Genomic DNA, 25,997 nt, shown 5'->3' on the forward strand with positions numbered 1-25,997 from the left:
AACAGAAATCATTTTAGAAGATATCTTAATGTAACAAGGGCACTGCATATCATGTGAGGTAAACTCTTCATTGCTTTCCTTTACAGGACTGCCCTTTTATAGTGTGTATGACCTATGCCTTCCACACCCCTGACAAACTCTGCTTCATCCTGGACCTGATGAATGGTAAGCAAGGTTAATGAAAGGAGCCGTTCTGGGAACGGTGAAGGATGTGACAGGACTCACGGAGAGCTTGGTAGAAGAGGGGAGGAAGGCATGTGACGAGCCAAAGAAAACACTGAGATTGTGAGAAATGGGAGGAAAGTGGAGAAATAAAAGGGCGGAAATGGACAGGGTTAGAAAGAGATTGAAAATATCTAATTAGATAGCTTTAGGATGTCCAGGAGAGAGATCTGAAAGGCAGTCATAGATACAAGAAGAGACAAAAGGGGGAGGTAGGTTGGGAAATTCTGGACATAAAGGTGGCAGTGGATAAGGTCTCCTTGAGATAGCATGCAGAGAGATTGAATGTAGAACTCAAGGATGACAACCGAGAACATGGGGAGGCACCCAAGAAAATAATGAAGGAACCGTCAGCAAAGCAGGAGGAGAATGAGGAAAGCAGAATCATGGAAGCTTTACAATAAAGGTCAAGTTGAGACACAAAGAAAGTGATCCACCGTGTCCATGACAGAAGATCTGGCAAGTCAGTGGTACCTGACGTTCCTCAGCAGTTTGGGGGCCTGCTGTTTGACCCTGATCCTGCAGTGAGATGCCTTCCGTTGCTAGGGTGCACCTTGGCGCATTGCACTGCAGGATCAAGACCTTACTTTGTAATTTAAGGATCAGATCATGTAAACAATTAAGAATGTCTGTAACTTTATGCATATGAGTAACCTCATTTAAGTCAAAATGGTAGTTGATTATTCAGATTGCTCTAAAAAATTATTTTGGGACAGTTCTCTGGCCTGTGTTATACAGGAAGTCAGACTAGATGATCACAGTTGGCCCTTCTGGCCTTTCAATCTATGACTCTGAAAATAGTTATGGCTCATTATTTTAAATCTGTAGTTTGATCATGAACAGTTCAATACAAATATTCAACCTCTTGTAGTTGTGATTTGTTAGATAAGTCACTTGTGCTGTGTCTGTTCCCTGACTGGATGAATGTGTAAGCCCTTCCAGCCTGAATAATTCCACATGCAAATAGAGACTTTAATTTCTTTGCAAACCCACATACATGACTGAAATTCACTGCAGGTGACACTTAATTTCTGGAATGTTCACTGAAAGCAATCACTAAAGAGGAGCAAACATGGGTGATATGAATTCATGTTTAAAATGAAGTGATATTTGCTGATTACTTGTAGAGTATCTACTCAGCTTTATTAATTTCATGTACACTCAAATGCATGAAAGCATCCCCTGTAAGTGCCTAAGTATGTGAATCCAAGCGCCTTCCTGTCACACAGGTCAACGGAACCTACAAATGAGTAGACTTTTATCTTCCTCCTTACGTAGCTCTGCATAATACAGCTTTCTACCTGCCAATGTAACAGGGCTTACTGTTCCTCTTTTCATGAATTACATCCCAATTTTTCTAATTCTAGGAGGAGATTTGCACTACCACCTCTCACAGCACGGTGTGTTTTCTGAGAAGGAGATGAGGTTTTATGCTACTGAAATCATCCTGGGCTTAGAACACATGCACAATCGATTTGTTGTATACAGAGACTTGAAGGTAACCATTTTATTTACACAGTCAGTTGTAGGGTAGTGATGAACAACCTAAGGAATATAAGAAACTTAATGAAAACCCCTTTTTGTATCCAGAATAATTTCTGTCACCAAATGTTAGGAGAATGCTGATTACTTCTTTCAAAGTTTGTTTTGAATTTTCTAATAAGTGTTTCACATAAATGATTGTCATACATTATAATAAAGAGTAAGCTTCTGTTAGGTATCAACCATATAAGAACTTCTGATAGAAAGGAAAAGAAGGAAAATCGCAAGAAGAAAGGCACATGGTCATTAGAGCCCTGCACGGATACAAAATTTGTATCTGCATCCAATCAGCGATCTGCTAACATGATATATAGTGGATATCCACAGATTTGCAGGGCTGTAATGGTCAGCCTTGAGGGAATATGTTTCTTTGTTTGTTTGGGGAGGGGTGGGGGGAATTGTCTGAATACCAACTCATAGTATAAACATGTCTTAAGAGAATAGACTGGGATCTAAAATAGCCTATTTACAGTTTGAGAAGGCAGAGGATCAGCAGAAGGCCCTATGCATTACTTAAAACTTTAGGCCCTCGTCTTTGCACCCTGGAGTGAATTTCAGCTGAAAGTTATAACTTAATTTTTCAAACCTGGTTTGTTTTCTTGCCTTTGAGGTTTTCCTTATTTGTAGAATGTTGGTACGGTATAAAGGCCAATCCAATCTCATGTCTAATCATGCCTTGATTGTACAAAACTGCTTGGTACTTATTTTGTATAGCGTTAGTAAAAATAGAAATTGTCATAGGCTAGAGGTGCATAGAAGTCAGGTGTGTTGATTTGTGAAATTGTCCTGTTGATCAAAGGTTTGTATTTTTCAGTTGCCAGTAACACTTCTCTCTCTCTGTGCTTCTAGCCTGCAAACATCCTGCTGGATGAGCACGGACATGTAAGGATATCAGACCTTGGTCTTGCTTGTGATTTTTCCAAAAAGAAACCACATGCTAGTGTGTAAGTATTTCATGAACTCTGATATATTTAGTTATACGAACTACAAATCCTTTGCCCTGTTTTAAGTTTGATTTCACGTTGCTAAATCTAATTTTTAATTTTATATATTTTTGTCTTTTAAACTGCTCATATTCTCTCCCAAAGAGCTTTGCTATTGAAAGGAAATCACAAGAGTGCTTAGGAACACTGGTTTCTGCTAGCATGCAGGTCACCATCTTGAAATAGACCATGTACTTGACTGTGCCCCTTTTTAAAGCAGCTATGTACATGCCCATGTGTCCTTATTGATCTTAGTGGGTAACCTTTTAAACTTATTTTTCATATTAATTTTGTATTTAGTGCAATGGGTGTGATGGCACTTCATGTGTGTACAAGAAAACACTCTGAGGGTTATAGTAATTATAATATAAAGGTATTTCTTTGGTCAGAATTTGGACAGATGAGTGACAGGGTATTAAAATTAAGGTATTTCATGTATTGACATTTAGTCTCTGGGACAGTTATTAAGTATACAGGAGTTTGAGCAGTGGAACACACGTTTTGAATCTTTGATTTATCTTGGACTATCAGAGAACAGTTACTTTTCTGCTTTGTTACTTGATGTATCTGTGTATGAAGCCAAAAACTGCATTTGTGTTCTTTGAAGGTATTGCAAGAGAAAACTCATATAGAATGCTAGAGAGATATTGACAAAATGGATGGAATTCAGAGTCAAGCAACAGACTTGATCTGAGGCAGAAGAGACTGATTTAGGCAGAAAGATTAAAAGAGCTAAATTTTGGCAAAGTGGTAGAAAAGAGGAACATAGCAGTTTTACAAATAGCACAGTACATGGGGGTTTCATAGTCTACATATATTTTGAAAGGCTTAAGAAAGAAGGCTGGAGAATTATTTGGGTGGTACAAAGTAAGGGTATGTCTACACTATGAAATTAGGTCGATTTTATAGAAGTAGATTTTTAGAAACCGATTTTATACAGTCGATTGCGCATGTCCACACTAAGTACTTTAAGTCGGTGGAGTGTGTCCTCACTACTATGGCTAGCATCGACTTACAGAGTCCCACTCGACTTACAGAGTTCCGCTGCCCATTGGAATTCTGGGTTAAGCTCCCAATGCCTGATGGGGCAAAAACATTGTCGCGTGTGGTTTTGGGTACGTGTTGTCAGGCCCCCCTCCCTTCCTCCCTCTGTGAAAGCAACAGCAGACAATCGTTTCGCGTCTTTTTTCCTGGGTTACCCGTGCAGACGCCATACCACGGCAAGCATGGAGTCCACTCAGCTCACCATCACCCTACGTCTCCTGGGTGCTGCTGGCAGACGCGGTACTGCATTGCTACACAGCAGCAGCTCATTGCCTTTGCGGCAGACGGTGCAGTAGGACTGATAGCTGTTGTACGTCTCCTGGGTGCTCCTGGAAGACCTCAGTGAGGTCGATCGGGGCGCCTGGACAGACATGGCTATTCTCCTCTTAGAGCACTGAATGGGAGCCAGAGACTCCAGGTCATTATCTTCTTTAAGTTTCGTCTCATGGAGATTCAGTCCTGCTTGGAATATCATGTGAGCTGGAGCCTTCTGCCTCAGGCTGCTCTCCCAGCTGGCAGCACCGCGCGGTTGCACCTATCCCAGCCTACCCTCTGCTCCCATGGCTCATGAAGCCTGGACAGTAGTAAGGAGCAGTTCAACTATAGGCTGAGCAAGTGCAGAATGATGGTAAAATGTGCCTTTGGACATTTAAAAGCGCGCTGGCGCTGTTTGCTGACAAGGTCAGACCTCAGCGCAACGAACATTCCCATTGTTATTGCTGCTTGCTGTGTGCTCCATAATATCTGTGAGAGTAAGGGTGGAGACGTTTATGGCGGGGTGGGAGGTTGAGGCAAATTGCCTGGCATCCGATTTTGAGCAGCCAGACACCAGGGCGATTAGAAGTGCACAGCAAGGGGTGCTGCGCATCAGAGAGGCTCTGAAAACCAGTTTCATGACTAGCCAGGCTTCGGTGTGACAGTTGTGTGTGTTTCTCCTTGATGCAAACCCGCCCCCTTTGTTGATTTTAATTCCCTGTAAACCAACCAGCCTCCCCCCTTCGAAATAAAGTAACTATTGTTTTGAAACCATGCATTCTTTTTTTATTAGAGATAACGGACAAGGTAGTCTGGTGGGGTGCGGGAGGTGTGAAGGCCAAGGCCACATTGCTTATTCTAAAAATAAAACTGTTTGAATGACAGCCTTCTGTTGCTTGGGCCATCCTCTGGAGTGGAGTGGCTGGGTGCCCGGAGCCTCCCCCTCCGTGTTCTTGGGCATCTGAGTGAGGAGGCTATGGAACATGGGGAGTAGGGTAGGTGGTTATACAGCGGATGTAGCGGGGAGGGTCTGTGCTCTTGTTGGCTTTCCTGCAGCTCCAACAAACACTTCATCATGTCCGTTTGCTCCCCCATTAGCCTCAACATCGCGTCCTGCCTCTGCTCTTCGCGCTCACTTAATTCTTTCCTGGCCTCTGCCACTGAATGCCTCCATGCATTAAGCTGTGCCTTATTAGTGCGGGAGGACTGCATGAGCTTGGAAAACATGTCATCGCGAGTGTGTTTTTTTTTTACTTCTAATGTGTGATAACCTCAGAGATGGAGATGATAGGGGGGAGCATAGAAACATTCTACACTCTACGATTCTGGGGGTACTGCATGGTCACCTGTGCTGCTGAGTTTGCCACGCTGACCAAACAGGAAATGAAATTCAAAAGTTCCTGGGGCTTTTCCTGTGTACCTGGCTAGTGCATTGGAGTTCAAAGTGCTGTCCAGAGCAGTCACAATGGAGCACTCTGGGGTAGCTCCTGGAGGCCAATACCGTTGATTTGTGTCCACACTTCCCCAAATTCGACCCAGCAAGGTCGATTTTAGCACTACTCCCCCCGTCGGGGAGGAGTACAGAAGTTGATTTTAAGAACCCTTTAGTTCCAACCACGGAATGGGGTTGGTTGTGTGGGCACAATCATTTTTAAATTGACCTAACGCAGCTAAATTCAACCTAACCCCCATTGTGTAGACCAGGCCTTAGTGTAATGAGTTAAAACAAAGAAAAAGTATGGCTGAATATAGTGATCAACTGCCTCATAATAAGCTCCATTAGATTGAGCAGTAGTCTTCCCGGGGAAGGGGTGGAAGCCCTGTTGCTTTGGACACTGAAAGCTCTAGAAAATGTTCTGTAGGGAGCAATCCTGCATTGGCTGGGAGAGAGACAAGATGACCTATTAATTCTCTTCCATCTCTAATTTCTAACATCCTGTGCATTTGTAACAGCTGATGTGTAGGCATAGACTGAAAGATGACCCATGATTTTGTGATGATTCAGTGTTCAGAGTAAATAAAAATCCTGCTTGATTTGAAGCAACAGATTGTTTTAATTATCCAAGTTGGTGGCCTTTCGGAAATGTACTAAAATTCAGGGTTTATTGTGCTCTTACATATGTGTATCCATATTTTTGCTAGTGTTTGGGCCAAATTGTGCTCCCATTTGCACCCACTGGCTTCAGTGAAATTGCAGAGGTAGAATATCAGGGTTGGAAGGGACCTCAGGAGGTCATCTAGTCCAACCCCCTGCTCAAAGCAGGCCCAATCCCCAATTAAATCATCCCAGCCAGGGTTTTGTCAAGCCTGACCTTAAAAACTTCTAAGGAAGGAGATTCTACCACTACCTAGGTAACGCATTCCAGTGTTTCACCACCCTCCTAGTGAAGAAGTTTTTCCTAATATCCAACCTAAACCTCCCCCACTGTAACTGAACTCTGATTTTTTGTGTGTGTGTGGGCACTTATCATATTTTTTGTGGCACTCTGTACTCTTAGGGCCAGATTCATTCCTGGTATGACTACAGTGGATTTGCACAAAGGATGAATTTGTCCCTCGTGTTTAAAATGATTGGCCATTCACTAAAGTCCAGGAAAAGGTTACAGCTTGGAATTACGTATAGGACATAGGTAGCACACTGGGGCCAAATTCTGGCTGTGAGTGACAAGGAGGGAATTCCCTGAAGTAGGGGAATTCTCTGCTGTCTAAAGCTGGTGGGTAGAGCTTCCGTGCCAGCTGCCCTCATCCGTTATCCTGGCATAGAGGAGGTATGTGAGAGAACCGGAGTGTGGAGGGGGTATGGTAGAGCAGAGCTCAGCTTCACCAACCCTAAACCTGCATCATGAGTTGCAACAGCCTCCACCTGGCCTAACTCTCCGCAGGGCCAGAGCTTGTGCAGACTGGTACGCAGAATCAGGGGGCCATAACTGGATGTGTTTTCCTGTCTCTGGAGCCAAGTGGAGATCAGCTGCAGCAGAGAATTTGGCCCAATGTTTCTTCTATTAATAAGACAGTGCAACTTGAAGGAGGAGCTTGTTAAAAAACCATACTCTTCACTGTTGCAGCTTCCTCTTCTATAACCCCTTCTCTGACAAAAGGCTGCTTACTGAGTTCTGCTCCTAACTCCATTAAGTCTTGTTATAGAGGGAACAATAGCGCTCCCAAAGTTTAGGTTGCCTAACTCTTTCCATTATAAATATTTTCTCATCCTTTTTTAAGGTGTTGTAATGCATCCATGGCTTACTAGAAAATGGAAATCCAAATGGGTGTAAGTTTGGCCAAAGTGACTTCGGTTTAAAATGACTGTGAGAAGTCACCCTGTTCTAGATAGATTTTCTTGTTGGGATACTGCAGAATTTCATAAGAGTTTAATTTTGTTTTGTGATCAAGATTCTGTTGACCTCCCTCCCCTATCTCTCCCTCCTCCCCCGTTTCCACCAGTGGTACCCATGGATACATGGCTCCTGAGGTGCTCCAGAAAGGAACAGCATACGATAGCAGCGCAGACTGGTTCTCTTTAGGCTGTATGCTTTTCAAACTTCTGAGAGGGTGAGTGAAATCTCTTGCCTTTTTAATATTGGCACCTTTATGTTCTGTCTATAAAGCTAGTAATATGCATGCTGTTAGTTATTTCATACTGTGTATCCTGCAGTCCCTCCTACTCACCCCAGCTCTGCACAAAGAAATAACATTAGGCTTGTCAGGGTTCCTTCCCCACTCTGAACTGTAGGGTACAGATGTGGGGACCCGCATGAAAGACCCCCAAGCTTATTCTTACCAGCTTAGATTAAAAACTTCCACAAGGTACAAACATTGCCTTGTCTTTGAACCGTATGCTGCCACCACCAAGCGTTTTAAACAAAGAACAGGGAAAGAGACCACTTGGAGACATCTTCCCACAAAATATCCCCCCAAGCCTTACGCACCCCCTTTCCTGGGGAGGCTTGAGAATAATATCCTAACCAATTTGTTAGAAAATCATCTCAAAGACCCAAAGCGCTGGATCTTGGAACTATGGAAAAATCAGTCAGGTTCTTAAAAGAAGGATTTTATTTAAAAAAAAAAAAAAAAAGGTAAAAATCATCCCTGTAAAATCAGGATGGAAAATACTTTACAGGGTATTCAGATTCAAAACACAGAGGATCCCCCTCTGGGCAAAACCCTAAAGTTACAGAAAACAGGAATAAACCTCCCTCTTAACACAGAGAAAATTCACATAAAACAAAAGATTAAACTAATCCGCCTTGCCTGGCTTACCTATACTGGTTGCAATATTGGAGACTTGGATTAGGATGGGTTGGAGAAGATGGATTTCTGTCTGACCTCTCCCAGTCCCAAGAGAGAACAAACACGTAAACAAAGAGCACAAAATAAAAGTCTTCCTTCCCCCAAAGATTTGAAAGTATCTTGTCCCCTTATTGGTCCTTTGGGTCAGGTGCCAGCCACGTTAGCTGGGCTTCTTAACCCTTCATAGGTAACAGGATGTTGCCTCTGGCCAGGAGGGATTTTATTGCACTGTATATAGAAAGGTGGTTACCCTTCCCTTTATATTTATGACAAGGCTTCTTGCATTTCCAGGTTCCTCCTGCCTCACGAATTTCTGCTTTTCATAGTGGCTACAAATATTGCACTGTGGGAGAACAGGTCAGGTTCTTATTTGCTCCTCAGATATATCACTTCAAAACACCGACTTTTACCGCTAGACCTACAAGCACTAGCTTTCCTCAGTAAAATATCTTCTGCATCATTTTGTAAGGAAAAAGACTGAAATAAAAAAATATAATAAGCTTTAAAATTTAGAATGTTTTAACTTCTTCTTTTGGGTGTCTGGAGCATCTTGTCTTATGTGAATCTACTTATTTAAGAAGAAGTGGGTCTTCAGGAGGGATTGTAAGTGGAGAGGATAGTGGCTTTATGGACTGGCTTAGGGAGAGCATTCCATGTGTAGGTTGTATTCAGTGTTGTAGAGAGACAAAGTGGGTGAGGTAATATCTTTTATTGGACCAACTTCTTTTGGTGAGAGAGACAAGCTTTTGAATTTCCCAGACCTGAAGAAGAGCTCTATGTAAGCTTGAAAGGTTGTCTCTCTTGCTAACAGAAGTTGTTCCAATAAAGATATTACCTTACCCACCTTTTCTCTAATGTGTAGAGTATGGCATGGAAGAAGGTGCAAAGAGTGGTGGGAGAGGCTGGTATCAGTGGCAGAGGCAAATGGATAAGAGACTACATGAGGTAAGTAGAGAGGGACTGAATTGTATTGGGACTCAACTACCTTGACAAAAAGCTTGAACTTGATGTGGTGAAGGAGGAGCTGGTGCTGGGATTTGTGGGACTGAGGGGAAGTTACTTGTCAGATCATTGGTCAAGAAAGATGATCTTAATGGTCATTGGCTGGTTCCCATTGGCTGGGAAAGCTGAACCGCAGCCATGGGGACCTGCGAGCGACTGTGCCCGTGGACGGTCAATGTAAACAAACTGTCTTGCAGCCCACCAGCAGATTACCCTGAAGGGCCGCATGAGGCCCACGGACCGCCGTTTGCCCACCACTGCGCTAAAGGGTATTATTGGCATAAAAGTCCCACATAGTGGAGGAGAATAGGTATATGTAAGCCATCTTCAGTGCTTGATCTGTATGTGAAACTCTCATTGACATCAGTGAGACTTCGACAGGTGGAACAAAGCTAGAGTTATCTACCTGAGCTCTCGCTAGTCATGGCTCCTTGAAGCCATTTGAAGCTTATGCATTTGCTTGCAAATACCTAGTCTCAGTTGAGTCTAAAATTGCAGATTAGCAAAAAAAAAAAAACCAAACTTGATGCTGAAAAGCTGAAAGCTACAGTAAACAAAAACAAAAAAAAGGTAGAGAGACAAATGCTAGAACCATACGTCGTGGTAGGCCTAAAATTATAATAATATAATAAAATCTTCCACATAGCATGAGTACATTTGTGCCTGGGTTTAAATATAAACAATTTCAAAAATATTCTTTGTACATATGGTGTTATATTGGTGCTCTTCAAATTTTTCTCTTTAGTGCTGTTTCACAGGATGAAAAACAATCTAAATTTATGATGTGAAATTATGTCTATTCTTTTAAACAAGTGATGGATTTTTTACAGGTAGCCTGTCTTGATAACTCTTGGGTTGTTTTCTAAAATGTTTTTATCAGAGTAATTTCTGCTGTTCTTTTATATGTTATATTTTCACTAGCATCTCTACAGCTCTTATTAGTTATTTGAGATTTAATGTAATAATGTATAAGTGAAATTATGCCATGTTTTTATATTGGTCTTAAATGCTAGATAAATGATCTAATAAGCCAAAGGATTATAATATAAAAGTAAGTTTCCTAGGAAAAGAAGTAAATTGATTTGGTACAGCCTTGAAATTAGCTTGAAAAAACATGGGTCCATCAGCACATCAAAAATAGAGGAAGAAAAAGAACTGGGTTGTTGTAGAACAAATTAGAGGTCAGTACTTAACTTTAAAGTAGTATAAATAATAAGTATTGTTAGCTATTGAGAGCAGATTGTGTATTCTCCCTTGTAAGTAGATACAGATTTTTAGTAATGGTGGGGTGATTATTTGAGATTTTGCTCAGTAGCGAAGGGTCAAAAAGTTTAGAAAAGATTGGCTGTTTCTAAACAGCTTGGTGCTCATCCATTTCTGGCTAGAAATGGATATATTACTACTTACTTTACTGCTACCACTTTGCTGACAATTGTTGCATATTTTAAATGACATAAGGTTGCTGTACTTTAGAAGGACTCTGAAGGCATTAGTGGACTTCAGGTAACGCTTTAGACTTGTGGGTGAAGTTACCTCGCATCTTTTTTCTGTAGCATCACGTTAACTTTTCACGTCTATAGATTTTAGATAAGCTAAAATGTATCCTTTGCCTGGGTGCATCTGAAGGCAGAATTTGTCCTTGAGTCATATCTGAGTGCAAAACATCTTATTCCTTCATTTGTGAAATGTTCCTTTATCAGTAAACATCTGTGTCTACTTAGGTTTTATGAACACTGATGGGTTTATCTCAGACGTTAATAAACTGCAATCAGATGAAATAATCCATTTTTGAGGCCGTCAGGGTCCACTGGTATTTGTTCAAGAATATTGATCATATGTTAGATTGTTCCATTGGCCTTGTCAAATTGGGTGGATGTACTAGCAGTAATAATTAATAATGAGCTCTTGCATAGCACTTTTGACCATGGAACTCAGAGCACTTTACAAAGCAAGGTAAGTGCATAGCTCTGAATATCAGACATAAGGCCCACATTAGTAGTTCATTGCTCACAAAAATTGACTCAATTTACTGTAGGTTAATAGACAGAATTAAAAAGTTGTATAGATGTAACCATATAGGAGACCTGTAGCCAACCACATTCATTTATTGGCAAAGCCTTCTTGTTGCTTCATCTAAGGCCACATTTAATCCTTCAAACTCCAGTCATCATCCCTGACACAGCAGAGTATCACAGGAGCATAATGCAGTCTTCCCTCCGTCAAATCCATGCTGCAGAAATCTCTTCAGGATAATGGGAGAAACAAACACCTAAAAAAGCCAATAGGGGCTGTGAACGGTGTGATGGACTCCTAGTGGTAGCACTAAACACAAAGGACATTACCATTTTTAATCATAGAACTGGAAGGGACCTTGAGAGGTCATCTAGGCCAGTCCCCTGCACTCAAGGCAGGACTAAATATTATCTAGACCAGGGGTCTCAGACTCAATTTACTTTAGGTTCAGTGCCAGTCCTTAAATCCTCCAAGCGGGGCAACAATGTCACTCATGCTGCCCAGACTCGCCCCCCGAAAAGCTCTGCCTTTGGTGAAAAGCTCTGCCCCCCACCTGCCTAAGGCTCTGGGAGGGAGTTTGGGTGGGGTAGGGGTCTGGGGTAGGGGATAGGGGTGCATGCTCTAGGAGGGAGTTTGGGTGCAGAAGGGGTGAGAGATTGGGCTCTGGGAGGGAGTTTGGGTGGGGGAGGGGGTCGAGGTGCAGGTGCTGGGTTGGAGTTTGGGTGCTAGGTACAGGCTCTGGGCTGGGGCAAGGTGGAGGGGTTCAGGCTCTGGGAGGGAGTTTGGGGGCAGGAGGGGGTGTGTGGGAAGGGGGAGGGGGTGCAGCCTCTGGGAGGGAGCTTCGGGTCTGGGGGGTGTGGGGAGGGAGTGCAGGCTCTGGGAGGGAGTTTAGGGGCGGGAGGGGGTGTGTGGGAAGGGGGGGTGCAGGCTCTGGGAGGGGTGGGGGGGGTGCGGTGCTTACCTGGGGCTCCAAGGCGGGGCAGCCTGGGGGGCCTCCGCGTGCTGCCCCCCCCCAGGCACTGCCCCCCCCCCCCCAGGCACTGTCCCCACAGCTTCCCATTGGCCACAGGGGTGCTCGGGGCGGGGGCAGCATGCGGCGGCATAGACCTGCCCCACCCCACTGTGCCCTGGGGTTGCAGGGAGGGGCTGGCAGACACGTGGAGTGAGCAGGCAGACACCGCTCAGCTCTGCTGCGCTGCCGGGGCCCCGGGCCATTTTAAATTGCCGGGGGGCGGTGGGGAGGAGGAGAGAACCCGGGGCCGGCAGGCTGGGCCAAGGGAGAGACCTGGCCTCAGAACTGCTGGAGCCCCGTGGCCACATTGGGGAGGTTCACGAGCCGCGAGTTTGAGATCCCTGATCTAGACCATCCCTGACAGGTGTTTGTCCAACCTGCTCTTAAAACTCCCCAATGATGCAGATTCCACTGCCTCCCTAGGCAATTTGTTCCAGTACTTAACCACCCTGACAGTTAAGAAGTTTTTACTAATGTCCAACCTAAACTGCCCTTGCTGCAATTTTTCTCCCGCCTCCTTTTAACAACCTTTTATGTACTTGAAAACTGTTAATGAATAGGTTAATAGGGAAACAGGTATTTTGTTTTTGAAAAATAACTTTCTCCCTGGATTTGGAGACAGGAGACAGTGAATAAATCTCAACCATACTAACTAACCCGCCTCCACCCCCCCATGATTAAATACCCCTTCCAGTTGCTACTTAATGTTACACTGAAAATGTGTAATTTACCAGGACTGCTACACATTATCAATTACTTTCAAAGCTCATACAACATCTAAAATATATCAGTATAAAACAGTATGTTGGATATTCAGACAAACCAGGCTTGTTCTCGAGCAGCCTCGTTTACTAGAAATATTCTTATATCAACCCCAAATCATATGCATTTCCTTTAGAGGCTCCACACACTCTCAAACTGCCAGTCATCCTCTATAGACTGTCCACTGACTAGCGTTCATTTCACCCATAGATTCTAATCTCCTGCTACATACTTTTCATATATAATGGAGTCAACCGCTCTGTAAAATATGTTAGGTTTCCATTTGTAGATAGTTATTTTTAAAATGTCAAAGTTTTGGTAGCTTCTGAGAATTTCCCCGTTAGATGGGGTCATTTATTTTTTTTGAGATTTACTCAGTGAGGTCTTCAGTACTTGATCCATAAGTACTGGAATGATTGACTACTCAAACTACATTCACTTATAAACTAGCCCACTGCATATATACTTACGAAATAACAGCATTAGGCTTTCCTAAATGTAGTAACCTTGGTGATATTCGTGTGGAGTCAGTGAAAGAGTTAAAAGATCTGTTTGCTCTGAAGTTGATTGTAAAGATGTAATAATCAAGTAATACCAAAGTGACAGGAAGTATTTACTTTTGCAGGGTACTGCAGTTTTTACAGAAAATGTAATGTCATAAAAACAAACACATACTTTTCCAGGGGATTCCCACCCGTAGTATTGAATTCTGTGTCAGTATTCGATCAGTCTCGTTTTCACTGGAAATGCTAAAAGTTTCACTGCTTGTTTAATTGTTCTGCAGGATGGGATTGATGAGTTTTTGAAGAATGTGACTAACAGGATGCTACACTCTTTTCTGGGGTTGCCACAGCTGAAATAAGCAGATATGTTATGGGTTTACATTTATTAGTGCATTTTCTTATTTCTACAGTCACAGTCCTTTCAGACAGCACAAAACCAAAGATAAGCATGAGATCGACCGGATGACGCTCACCGTGGTAAGGATTCTAAAGATCATTTAATTTAAGCTTTTCATGCTTAGCTAATTACACGTCCTTTAAGAAGTTCTGTACATCACTTCTTTTTGAGAAGCAACTTTATTCTGTATGTGTACGTGCAGGAACTGTGCTGCTAAACCCTTCCAAGGATAAGTTACCTTTTAAATGTGGTGGTGTCTCAGATTGAACTAGTTCCAAGAATTCATGTCATAATTCTTTTTTTATCCTTCAGAATGTGGAGTTACCAGATTCATTTTCCCCTGAACTAAAGTCCCTTTTGGAAGGGCTTCTGCAACGCGATGTTAGCAAGAGGCTTGGCTGTCAGGGTAGCAGGTAGGATTTAGCTTCTCCATTAACCAAAGCCTGCATATATCTCTTCTTTCCTTTAAATCAGAGATCTATTTTATTTTAGGTCAGAATCTGCTTCCTAACACTGTAACATGTTAATGTTAGCAAGAAAGCATTAAAGTTCAATGCAGTGTCTGTTCAACTTGCTTTTGACTATTGGTAGGCTGAGAAATCTCTCTTTTATGAGGGACACTTAGCCAGGTATTATTTCTAATTTTGTTCTAAGCATTTTAAGGTTTCATTGGCATTTTAACTATTTTATTTTATTGTCTATGTTGCATATTTTTGGTTGCTCTGTAGTTTTCCTGCTCTGTGTTTTTTGAGAAGTAACCCTATCTTGATACGGACATTTTGATGACCATGATTATAGTGCATATTTTAAATTGGGGGGTGGTGGTGGTGTTATTAAAAAAGTCAGCATTTGTGACTGTTCCCATATGGTGGCATTTGAGATTTTCCTAGCTTTCCAATCTTATGAAAATAGGACATTTGGTAACTGCTGACAAATACTGATTTATTTTAAATTACTTTTACCTTATTCCAAGCAGTCCTGTAGCCCCTGATTTTAAATGATCTTCATCCTAACACTGGCTGTTTTACACATACAGGTAATTGTGGGTACAGTCATATCACTTAGATGTCCAGCTGCCTTATTTGCAGGTATTACAGTAGAACCTCAGAGTTACAAACACCTCGGGAATGGAGGTTGTTCGTAACTCTGGAATGTTCATAAGTCTGAACAAAATATTATGGTTGTTCTGTCAAAAGTTTACAACTGAACATTCACTTAATACAGCTTTGAAACTTTACTATGCAGAAGAAAAATGATGCTTTTTAACAAGCACAGAAACAGTTTCCTTACTTTGTCAAATCTTTTTTAAACTTTCCCTTCATTTTTTAGTATTTTACACTTAACACAGTACTGTACTGTATTTGCGGGGTTTGTTTTTTTTTGTCTCTGCTGCTGCCTGATTGTGTACTTCCAGCTCCAAATGAGGCGTGTGGTTGACTGGTCAATTCATAACTCTGGTGTTCATAACTCTGAGGTTCTACTGTACTATGAAAGTTGACATCAAAGGGCTCTGAACAACATTCACAAAATTAGAGTTTCATGCTCCCAATATGTAGGTGATTGTTATCTTAAAGTAGAAACAACATAAATTGAGTCGTGTAGGATATAATATTTGGGGATCATTTTACAGGTACTGTTAACAGTGTGCTATTTAAGATAGTAATATGCAGTAGAAAGTGAGTGTGGGTGCTTGTCTGAAAGTATTGGTTTAGGTACAAGAATTTTTCCACAGTGGGGTTCTTAAACATAACTTGAAAAGCCTCTGCATTTTGTTATGTTAAATTTTTTTTTGCAGCGCGCAAGAAATAAAAGAGCATCATTTTTTCAAAGGGATTGACTGGCAGCAAGTCTACTTACAAAAGGTATACATAAAAATGTGATCTTATCTCTTCCTATAAAGCAGTAAAACTTAAACAGGGTGGGGAACAGCAAATTTAGGTCCTTATTCTCCCTTCCTTGCCAAGTATATATGTGCAAAGTGAGTGCAAAGTAGATGTAAAATGCTATCACCAATGTGAGTGAGTGAAGAATTCTCATCTGTAGCATTGTACAAATGTGTAGGTTCAAATGATTGCACAACATGCCAGGCAGGGGAGAATCTAGGCCTTCAATCTTTTATATGGTTCTTCGATATGACTGTATATAAATAACAAAAATAAAGCTCTTTGAAGTGCCTTGGGAAGACCTTTCAGTAAAGGAATGCATGCTTAAGTCTCGTTTCATTGCAATTCATTGTTTACTCTGTTTCATTGCAATTCATTGTTTACTCTGTAGGAATACCTTGCCTTTTGTTTTGCAACAAGATAATGAGCATGTATAAATGCAGAATAGATTGAAATAATTACGCTAATTGTTTGGCTTTGTAACTAGACTGCCCTGCCTTTGATTTCCAGTATTCTCCTCCACTGATTCCTCCCCGGGGAGAAGTAAATGCTGCAGATGCTTTTGATATTGGCTCCTTTGATGAAGAGGACACTAAAGGCATTAAGGTACATGTGCAATATTTTTCCTTCAGCCTTTGTTTCCTTTACACTTTTAGATGAAAGATTGTGAATGACACTTTCAGGCTGGTGTTACAGGTCCCAGTCATGTGCATGCTTAACTTTAAGTGTGCAGATAGTGTCATTTCTTCAGATGGATTATTCACTGCTTAAATTTATGCACGTGTGGAGGTGTTTGCAGGTTTGGGATCATAACAAGTAGAACAAGGTATAGTGAATGATGTTTTTGTCAAGTGTGTATATCCTGGGTGTGTTTAAAATTATAGTTTGACTGAAATTTGGCATACATAGTGTCATGGAGCCACAGGGTCTATGCTATACCCCAGCTTTTAAACAATTCCTTGGAGGTACCCCTTAGTGTGCCAGACCCCACACACACAGTCCCACTCTTCCTTAAGGATAGGCCATGTGCTTCAATACCTTTGAGCCTGAGCCTGTGAGCTCCTGTACTCCTGTTTCATACCATGAGCTCTGCCCAGCAAATCCAACTGCGGCCAAGTCGACAGGTCAAAATTAAGTCAACCTAAGTTACATTGCCATACGGCCACTGCAGTAATAAAATTGCTTTTGCATGTCCATACTAAGCTCCTTGTGTCGGCGGTGCGTATCCTCACCAGGAGGGCTTGCACCTATTTTAGTGTACATTTTAGTATAGACGCTTACAGAGTTAGGTCAGTGTAAGCTGCATGATGTTGACCTAATTCTGTAATGTAGACCAGGCCTGTGAGAGACTCCTGTTCAGAGATTTTTTTGCCCTCTTCAGGGATCAGTGCCCTTCAGCAAGTATTTGCAGTGTCACCAGGCAGCTTTTATCAAACAGAATAGGGTTCATTAGTCAACTGGAACACAGCATTGCAAGGTCTTTACATTGGCATAGAGAATCAAAGATTAAGACATAGGCCTGCCTGGTTTACACTACAGAGTTAGGTCGATGTAAAGCAGCTTACATCGACCTGACTTCGTAAGTGTCTACACTAAAATGTCGTCCCACTGATGTACCTTGCCCACTACACTGACTTAATAACTCCACCTCTGCGAGAGGCGTAGTGCTCAGGTTGATGTAGGTTGGGCGATACAGTGTCACTGTAGACACTGCATTGCTTACACTCCTTAGAAGAATTTATTTTCAGAGCAGGGCTTTGAACACAGGAGTTTCTGGCTCTGAATGTTATGCTAAGACTTCTAGTCCATTCTCACTCTGTAAATAACAAATCTATAAATAAATTTCTCAATATCTATAGATTTATAATGAAAGTTTGTGTATTAACATCTACGATAGCATAAAATATAGGGGAAATATTCCATGGACAGAGACCTCATATGTAAGAATAAAATACTGATTAGTGAGAGTTTGGATAAGGGAATCTTGTTTCAACAATACTGTCTTATGTTCAAACTACTCCTGTACCCACTTGAACATTGATAGCAAGGTCATACCATATGTGAAGGGTTCATTTCCATTGGATTGGACCTAAAGCAGCCACAAAACTGAAGTCAATTAATTTTTATTTTTAACATTATTATTATTACACAAAACTATTGAAAAACAACATTAAAGGAAGGAAATCTAGAGCAATAGTTGTTACTCCATCCTTATCTCAGTTTCTTGTGCCCAGCTAATGTGGTATATAATATGCTATTTCATCCTCTGTTCTGAAACCTGCTTAATACTCTAGACAAAATGATTAACTTAGATTCTAAGGTATATCCCCATTATTATTTTAACATACTTTCTTTTATAGATGAAACTTTATTTTTGTTGTTATTGCAGGTATTATAACCAAGATATAATTATAGGTAGTGAGTCAGGAGAGAAAGAAATCACTCCAAACTCCCTAAACAGAAATATATTAACTACCCACAGTGACTAAAAAGGGGAACTTATCTGTCAATGTCACCCACTGCAATTACTAGCAGCTGGCATAAGACCGTTTTTAAATGTTGAGAAAGAACTACAAAGAACAGAAAATGTTCTTTTCGCTAGTAAACACCACGGTGCCAGCTAACAGTAGGGTAATAAGTCTCTGATTTCCTGAAGCACGGGAATGCCTGACTGATAATCCCAAACACCATTTTCTGGGGACAAACTAGGTTAAATTGTCTTCTTTAGCTATATTATGGAACTTAAATTCTCAGCAAGGTGTATACTTGTAATGCATGTTGTTGACTCATTGCACTTTATTCTCTGTACAGGTTGCCCTTAAGGTATATTTATTTCCTCATTCATGAGTCGATGAGAGTTGCAATGCACTGTGCTGTTTATGCTCAGGCTAAGACTTTATAATCCCTTCTGAGAGGATTGACTAATCCCCTACATCTGAGTCAAATGCAGAGGAAATTAGGGTTTTCATAAAACAGCACCAGCTTTCTCAGTTTGCTGGCAAGAAGGTGGCAGTTTTGGAGACTGAACCCCAGCTGCTATACTTTCTTCTCCATTACCTGTTTATACTGGGAAAGAGCCCAAAAGCCTCAATCAGATTCAGGGTCTCTTTGTGCTTCTTACAAGAAGACATCTTCGCTGACCCAGAGAGACGCAGGCTGAGGGAAAGGGATGCAGTTCAACAGCAAAGTGTTCAGGGAGGTGATAGGCAGGTGTCAGGTTAGGGTTTCTTTCCGCTTTAAATAGCTATCCGCAGTAACCCCTTTACTAAGCTATTGCTAGTTCCTTCTTTCATATCAGTTGCTATCCAGGGCCCGTTTTCTAAATTTGATGGCTTTTGTTTCATTCTTTTACACAGAATAATTATAGAGAAAAATGTGATGATTCTTAGTATTGTACCAAAAACTCTGTTCCCAGTGCTGTCAGTCCTAAAGGTTGCTATACCAAGCCACAAATGATCTTTTCGTCCAGAATCAAATCATTTCAGTTATGTTCAGTACAGTTCAGTTTAAGTACTGCAGTTAATGTGGGAAGAAAAAAGGGCAGTATGACATGAAGGCAGTCTGAAATCAGTAACATACACAACTATTTTAAAGGTGTATTATTAACAATTATAAAGTTACCGTGGAAGCATGGAAAAGTATCTGTGTGAAAAATGCCTTTTCATATCAGCACAGTGACCCAAGGATCTGGAACTTGCTCCTTTTGGCAAACTGCAAGGATCTGGTTTTGCTGAGCTTCAGGAAGTAAGGCAAATGTGTCAGTCTGGCCAAGCTTTCACTAAGTGGGCTCGCCAGTGCAGAAAGGTGTGAGGATGATATAATATTTATAATTTTTGTTTGAATTTATTGTAAGGCTCCCAGGTAATGTGCTACATTTACAACTATTTAAATAATAAACTACACATTTTTCATCTTTGCCTTATGATATGTGGATTGAAATAAATTGAAAAGTTAGTTAGTTTCCAAAAGAATGCTGTTTCTGAGAGCTGAAGCAGATTTAGTGGAGTCAGTTGTTGCTAGAGAAGTAGGCAGAGGAACTTAGTATATAGTTAGAGATTTTTTGAACAGGACAGCTAAGAAAAGTAAGAATTTCAAAGAAGTCCATCTTAAGGTGGCAGTCAAAAATTGTATATCCTTTTTCAGCCAATGTGTCACTTGTATAACTTAAGTCGTATTGGTGGTGTAAGAGTTTTTGAGTAATGTCTAAAAAGAATAACAAAAAATCCAGTGTCTGTATATTTATGATCTGAGATAAGATTTCCGTACTGTAAGTTAAGAAACTATCGTTTTAAATACACCAGAACTAGAAAACTGTGTACAGTGCACTGTATGGCTTTGCTTTCTCGAGTTTGTACTACATGCAGAATTGGGAATCTTAGTCTACTTCACAGTGTCATTCTAATCTTTTTTTAAATTATATTTGTTATTGTATTATTATTATGTTGGTAATGGTAATAGAACTTATTAAAATCCTGCATTTTCTGATATTTTTCCCTCCTAGTTGGTTGATAGTGACCAAGAATTGTATAAGAACTTCCCTCTGGTAATATCAGAGCGTTGGCAGCAAGAAGTAGCAGAAACTGTTTATGATGCAGTAAATGCAGACACGGATAAAATTGAGGCCAGGAAGAGGACTAAAAATAAGCAACTTGGCCATGAGGAAGGTAATGTTTCCAGTGCACATCTTTTCATTCTTTAATGCTAGATACGGTTATTAAATATGTTCCAACAGGTAACCTTTTATTTTACGTTGTTAATTACCTGTAATTCAGAGAGTTCATGCTTTAATGATTCTTCTAAGTTTCATTTAATTCAGTTTGTATTTCTTAAAATACTTTGAGATGTTTTATGATGTAATTTGACTTTTTAGAAAAGTTATGAATGAATCTTTTAAAGTCAAGAGGGATTACTGTATGGTGCTTTTGGTTATCCATAAGTTTGAGGTATTTTCAGTAATGTGTATCTGGGATTTGATTTTATGGTGAGGATAGCATCTGAATGAAAAAAACGAGACCCATTGTATCCAATGTAATTCCTTTGAATAAGGTATTGAATTATGTACTTGAGATCGGTGACAGTGTTGGGACCCTCTCTTCTTTGGTATGGGGTAATCCTCTAGTGTGTTCATCACCTTAGGACATGTTTGCATGGACCTACCTCTTGTAGAACTCCACTGACTTCAGAGAGGCTCCATGAGTTTGTCAATGCAGAATGAGCTCCTTCACCTGTCCCTACCCCTTAATACAGTGTTCTGTTGTGGTAGTTTGAAGTGAGCCCATATTTCTTCACAAATTCCCTCTCTCTCTCTCTCTCTCTCTCTCTCTCTCTCTCTCTTTTGTTTTGGTCTTTTGTTTTCATATAGTATTTTAAAACAATTTATAAATGATGGCATTGAAACATGGGCACATTTCAAAATGCAGACCAAGACGTGGATAAGTTCATGGAGGAAAGGTCCATCAATGGCTATTAGCCAGGATGGTCTGGGACACAACCCCACCCTAAGCCTCTGACTGCCAGAACCTGGGAGTGATCGACAGGGGATGGATCGCTAAGTAATTGCCCTGTTCTGTTCATTCCCTCCGAAGCATCTGGTACTTGCTACTGTCGGAAGACACTGGCCTAGATGGAACATTGGTCTGACCCAGCATGATCATGTTTATGTTCTTAAAGCAGAGCAGCTCCCCTTCTCTGTAGTGTCTTAACTGTTGCCTTCTTTCTGCATTATTATTTTTGGCATATTTTCATAAATTCTCAATTTCGTGAATTGGGGGGAAAAGTAAAATTGAACTGATGGGGCTCTCTCTGTATGTTTGAGCAGTTGAACAGAACATTCCTCTTGTAAAGACCGATATGCTGTTCCGCAGGATATTCAGTGTTAATTCTTTCAACAGTAAATCAGGTGCCTTCTTTAATAGGGCCAAATTCTATTCTTGGTTACTTCAGTGCAATTTCATTGCCCTCAGCTGTAATGGGGTGCAGAATCTCACTCAGTGTGTACATGTGTGTGTATATAATAATTAGAAGGCAAAAGATAACACATTATAGAGAATATTATGTGTACTGAATCTTCTGCTGAAATTTAACAGGCTGTGAAAACACTAGTAAACCTTTTCTGAACAGAGCACATTTCCTGAACACTGGGTTGTAGCTGATTGTGTAAAATGAACTTGTTATATTCACAGATTATGCACTAGGGAAGGACTGCATTATGCATGGGTACATGTTGAAATTGGGGAACCCATTTTTGACTCAGTGGCAACGTCGTTACTTTTACCTCTTTCCAAACCGACTTGAATGGCGAGGAGAAGGAGAATCACGGGTGAGTCTGAAATTAGTATAACAAACACAGTTTTTGTAAAGGTACGAAATGTAGATAGGCATTTTTGCCAAATCTTGAAGTCCATACTCAGGAAAACTCCCACTGAAGTTTGAGTTTTTCTGGAGTAACTATAGTGGGTCAGATTCTTAAAGCTCTGTTCATGTGGAGTAGTACTTTACTTTGTGAGTAGGCACATTGATGTCAAGCAACCTAAAATAGACTTTACAGACTTGTGGGTTTTTTTTTTTTAAGAATTGGGAGTTTATCAATGTATTGTTTTTTCATTTAGGACCCCTGGAGTATTTATACAAAAAAACATAAAATGGTAAGGCAATAGAAACACTATAGCATTGACCTCAAAGATAGTGCTATAGTGTTTATAGTTCAGTCCAATGGTGATCGTGTTTTAGGGATGTCATCTATGTATTTAGCTACACAACTGTAAGAGATTTTGAAAATATAGTTCTTCCATTGCAGTATTTCCTGAAAACTTTTATGCAAAACTGCTTGCATGTTTTTCCATCTGTACATTTGTAGTGCTTCAATAATCCTTCGCAGCTCTTTGACATAGACAGTAAAATTGTCTAACTATTGATTAAAGTGTTTCACAGTGTTACTGTTTGAAAGAAAATAAAGTAAAATGCAACTATTACTGGGGAAAACACTCATTTAGTTCATAATGACATCCCTTTTTTGCAGTGCCTTGTTTTGTGCTGTTCTGAGTTGATCTTTTGGTAATTTTTGGTGACTAAATCCTTTGGTAAATTTCTTTGAATACTTTCTCTTACTTTATGAACTATTTTTAGTTAGTGTATTACTGAAAGCTAAGGGTCAGGTCATGCTAACATTTGCTCCTGGGAGTAACTTTATTCACATGTATATTCCCAGTGGATTAGGGTTCAGCTTTAGGTCTGTTGGGTAACAGCTTCAAATTGTAATTCAGCTTTCTTTTTGCAATGTGTGGTAGCAAAATCTACTGACAATGGAACAGATAGTCTCAGTGGAAGAAACTCAGATTAAAGATAAGAAATGCATCTTGCTGAGAATTAAAGGAGGCAAACAATTTGTCCTGCAGTGTGAGGTGAGGCAACTGTAAGTTTTCAGTGATCACTGAAGCAGATGTTTTGTATACAATGATAAAACCCAATGGTAACATAAAATATTTTTCAAGTCTGAACTAAACTCATGAAGTATTTGCCATGCTTTACATGTGAGCTGGGAGGGATATGGCTGTACTAGGTTTATGCATCACATCTGAAAACCTGGATTTCAATGGAACTTGTCAGAGTGAATTCAGTTTAATAATAATGGATAAAAATGTCAAAACTGACTGACTAATTTAGGAGCGTAAGTAGCCTAGTCTGTGCATACAAGCAAACTAATTTCCCAGCAGCTCAAGGAGTTAGCACATTTGTAAAGGATGGGGTGCGCGCACACACACTCTTTTTCAAGAGAACTAACAGCTTTGGTTGCTACCATGTTGCCTGGGTTTGACTTAGTGCTTAAAGATGAAAGGTTGAGTGTTACCAATACCCTGAGCCATTCATTTTCCAATGGAAAATAAAGTACATTGTTTAAAAATGCTCATAGGGAAAGTGGTATTCCCCAGTATGTGCACTCGATTATGAAGTGCCTAACAACTTCTGTATCCCTTTCAGAGTGACCCAGAGTTTGTTCAGTGGAAAAAAGAGCTGACAGAAACCTTTACTGAGGCACAGAGGCTGCTGCGTCGCGCCCCCAAGTTTCTCAATAAATCTCGCTCAACAGTTGTAGAGCTTTCAAAGCCACCACTCAGCCACAGGAATAGCAATGGGCTGTAGAAGAGATGAGAGAATGAAGGGGAAAGCTACTCCGTCACCATGTATGAGGGCCACAGCATCATTAGTTACTTGTACAATCCCTGAACCAGGAATTACTTAGAAGAAGAAACCTTGGATGTTTACAGCATGGGATGATGACAGGACTCTACATCTGGAGATTGTGAAGACTAAAGCAATGGCCAGGTGAATTCTCACTAATAGCAGTAGTGAAAGTTGCCAAATGTAGAGGCTGCCCATTGTTCCCAAGCATCGTCACACCCTGGTGGTGTTCGAATGGTCTGTTATCCTAGAACTACTGAAGGAAGGAAGATAATCTTTTCTTTGCAATACCCTTGTTTTGGTATGTACCAAACCTGGAAACTGAAATGGTTACTACTCTTTATCATTTATATGTTGATGTCTGTTATTGACATATCCCAGACTTCGGCAGGAACTGCAAGTTTGTCATGTGGGATAACAGGTAATCTTATGTGTTGCCTTGTTCTTTCCAGCCATCACTATTGACTTTAATATATCCTTGCTCCATACTGCTGGTGATCAACAATGTGACTCTTATGCACTTCAAAGTACTGATTTCTAACTGTCCTGTGGTTTGAATGTTGTTGATACTTCATGGAAACATTGAACTCAGATTATTCCCTTGGTTTGTTGTACTCACTAATAGTAGCTACCACCGTTATGCTTCTTCTGCTATATACAAAACTATAACTGACACAATAGAGTAATAATTGGTGAAGAGGAATATATGGTAGCTTCATCTAGTGGTCTGTTGTATAAATTGACTATTTGAGCACAGTTTTTAAACAGCAGATTCAAGTTTACAGTGAATACAAAGACAGTTCTTTTCCATGTCAGCTCAACTGCACTTTTTAAAAATTAAAAAATTCTGTAAATCCAGTGCATACTAATGCACATACTGGATTAAAATGTATGGATAACTTGGTATGTATTCTTCTGGATTGCTCTTAAATTGTTGGACTCATAGACTCTTCTCTCGCTCTCTTTTAAAGTAATGTGTTCTCACAGCATAGTTCTCCCAGACCTTCATCTTAGCCAAGCACTTAATATTCACATGCACGTCAGATGGCATGACTTTCAAAAAGAAGTCTGAATTTCCTTTTATAGAGAATTCAAACATTCACACTGAAAACAGTCTGAGAATATTGAGGATGAAAATGACAAAATAAGATGATTATATGCCAAATTTATGTAAATTCTCCTTATGTCATCATTCGTTTGTCAGATGTAAGGTGATACTTCAGAGGAGTAAAAATATTGTACATAATCTTTGGACAACTTTGAACATTCCGGGACAATTTCTATCCTGTTATACATACTGAGAGTCTCATTGAATATAATGGGTTTTGAAGAGGTGCAAGTCAGAGGAGAATTTGAGCCTTCATCTAATTCTGTATTACATTGTTTATTGCGGATCACGTTCTGCTGAGTTACATGGGTACAACTCTCATAGAAGCAAAGTCAATGGGACTTGCACCTGTGTAAATGGGAGCAGAATTTGCACCAGCAATCTGTTTTGCCCATCTCTTCTGACCAGTTCATTTCTTGTCATAGCTTGTCTGGCTAACAGTCAACCGCAGAGCTTCAGAACTGTTTCATCGACAGCAAAGTATAAAGTGCCAAAAAACCTCAAAAATTATTTTTTTTCAAAAATCCTCTATTTATCCTCCACATTCTTGTGAAATTGGATGTGTGAGCTACTAAACCTGGGGGTGGCTTAATAAATCTGACAGCAATGCCAACCATTTTTCTTATACTTTGATATAGTGTGAAGAAGAAATTGAATTTTAAAAAATATTTTATGCTTGGCAAGTGGTAATTTTAAAAGGATATTTACACATTTGTTTTCTTGGATTACTTTTTAAAATGAGCATGGAGTTCCATTTTCATCTACTGAAAAGTGATGTTAGAAGTCCAGGTATATTTCTATAAGCA

At 40.4% G+C, this 25,997-nt stretch overlaps 1 protein-coding gene across 1 annotated transcript in view; it reads left to right on the forward strand.

The window, feature by feature from the left end:
* GRK3 (G protein-coupled receptor kinase 3) overlaps nt 1-24,829 on the forward strand; it is a 111,491-nt gene extending 86,662 nt beyond the window's left edge. Inside the window, exons 10-21 of the mRNA XM_084649136.1 lie at nt 87-165; nt 1,590-1,720; nt 2,614-2,708; nt 7,488-7,595; nt 14,036-14,102; nt 14,335-14,435; nt 15,818-15,884; nt 16,416-16,511; nt 20,407-20,569; nt 22,088-22,224; nt 23,192-23,305; nt 23,883-24,829. Coding sequence (XP_084505262.1) covers nt 87-165; nt 1,590-1,720; nt 2,614-2,708; nt 7,488-7,595; nt 14,036-14,102; nt 14,335-14,435; nt 15,818-15,884; nt 16,416-16,511; nt 20,407-20,569; nt 22,088-22,224; nt 23,192-23,305; nt 23,883-24,044 — 1,320 coding nt within the window. The 3' untranslated portion in view covers nt 24,045-24,829. The remainder of the gene's footprint in view (nt 1-86; nt 166-1,589; nt 1,721-2,613; nt 2,709-7,487; nt 7,596-14,035; nt 14,103-14,334; nt 14,436-15,817; nt 15,885-16,415; nt 16,512-20,406; nt 20,570-22,087; nt 22,225-23,191; nt 23,306-23,882) is intronic.
* Nucleotides 24,830-25,997: the final 1,168 nt, after the last annotated feature.

Source organism: Lepidochelys olivacea (genome assembly GCF_965140295.1).
Source record: "Lepidochelys olivacea isolate rLepOli2 genome assembly, chromosome: 15".
Classification (NCBI taxonomy): Eukaryota; Metazoa; Chordata; order Testudines; family Cheloniidae; genus Lepidochelys; species Lepidochelys olivacea.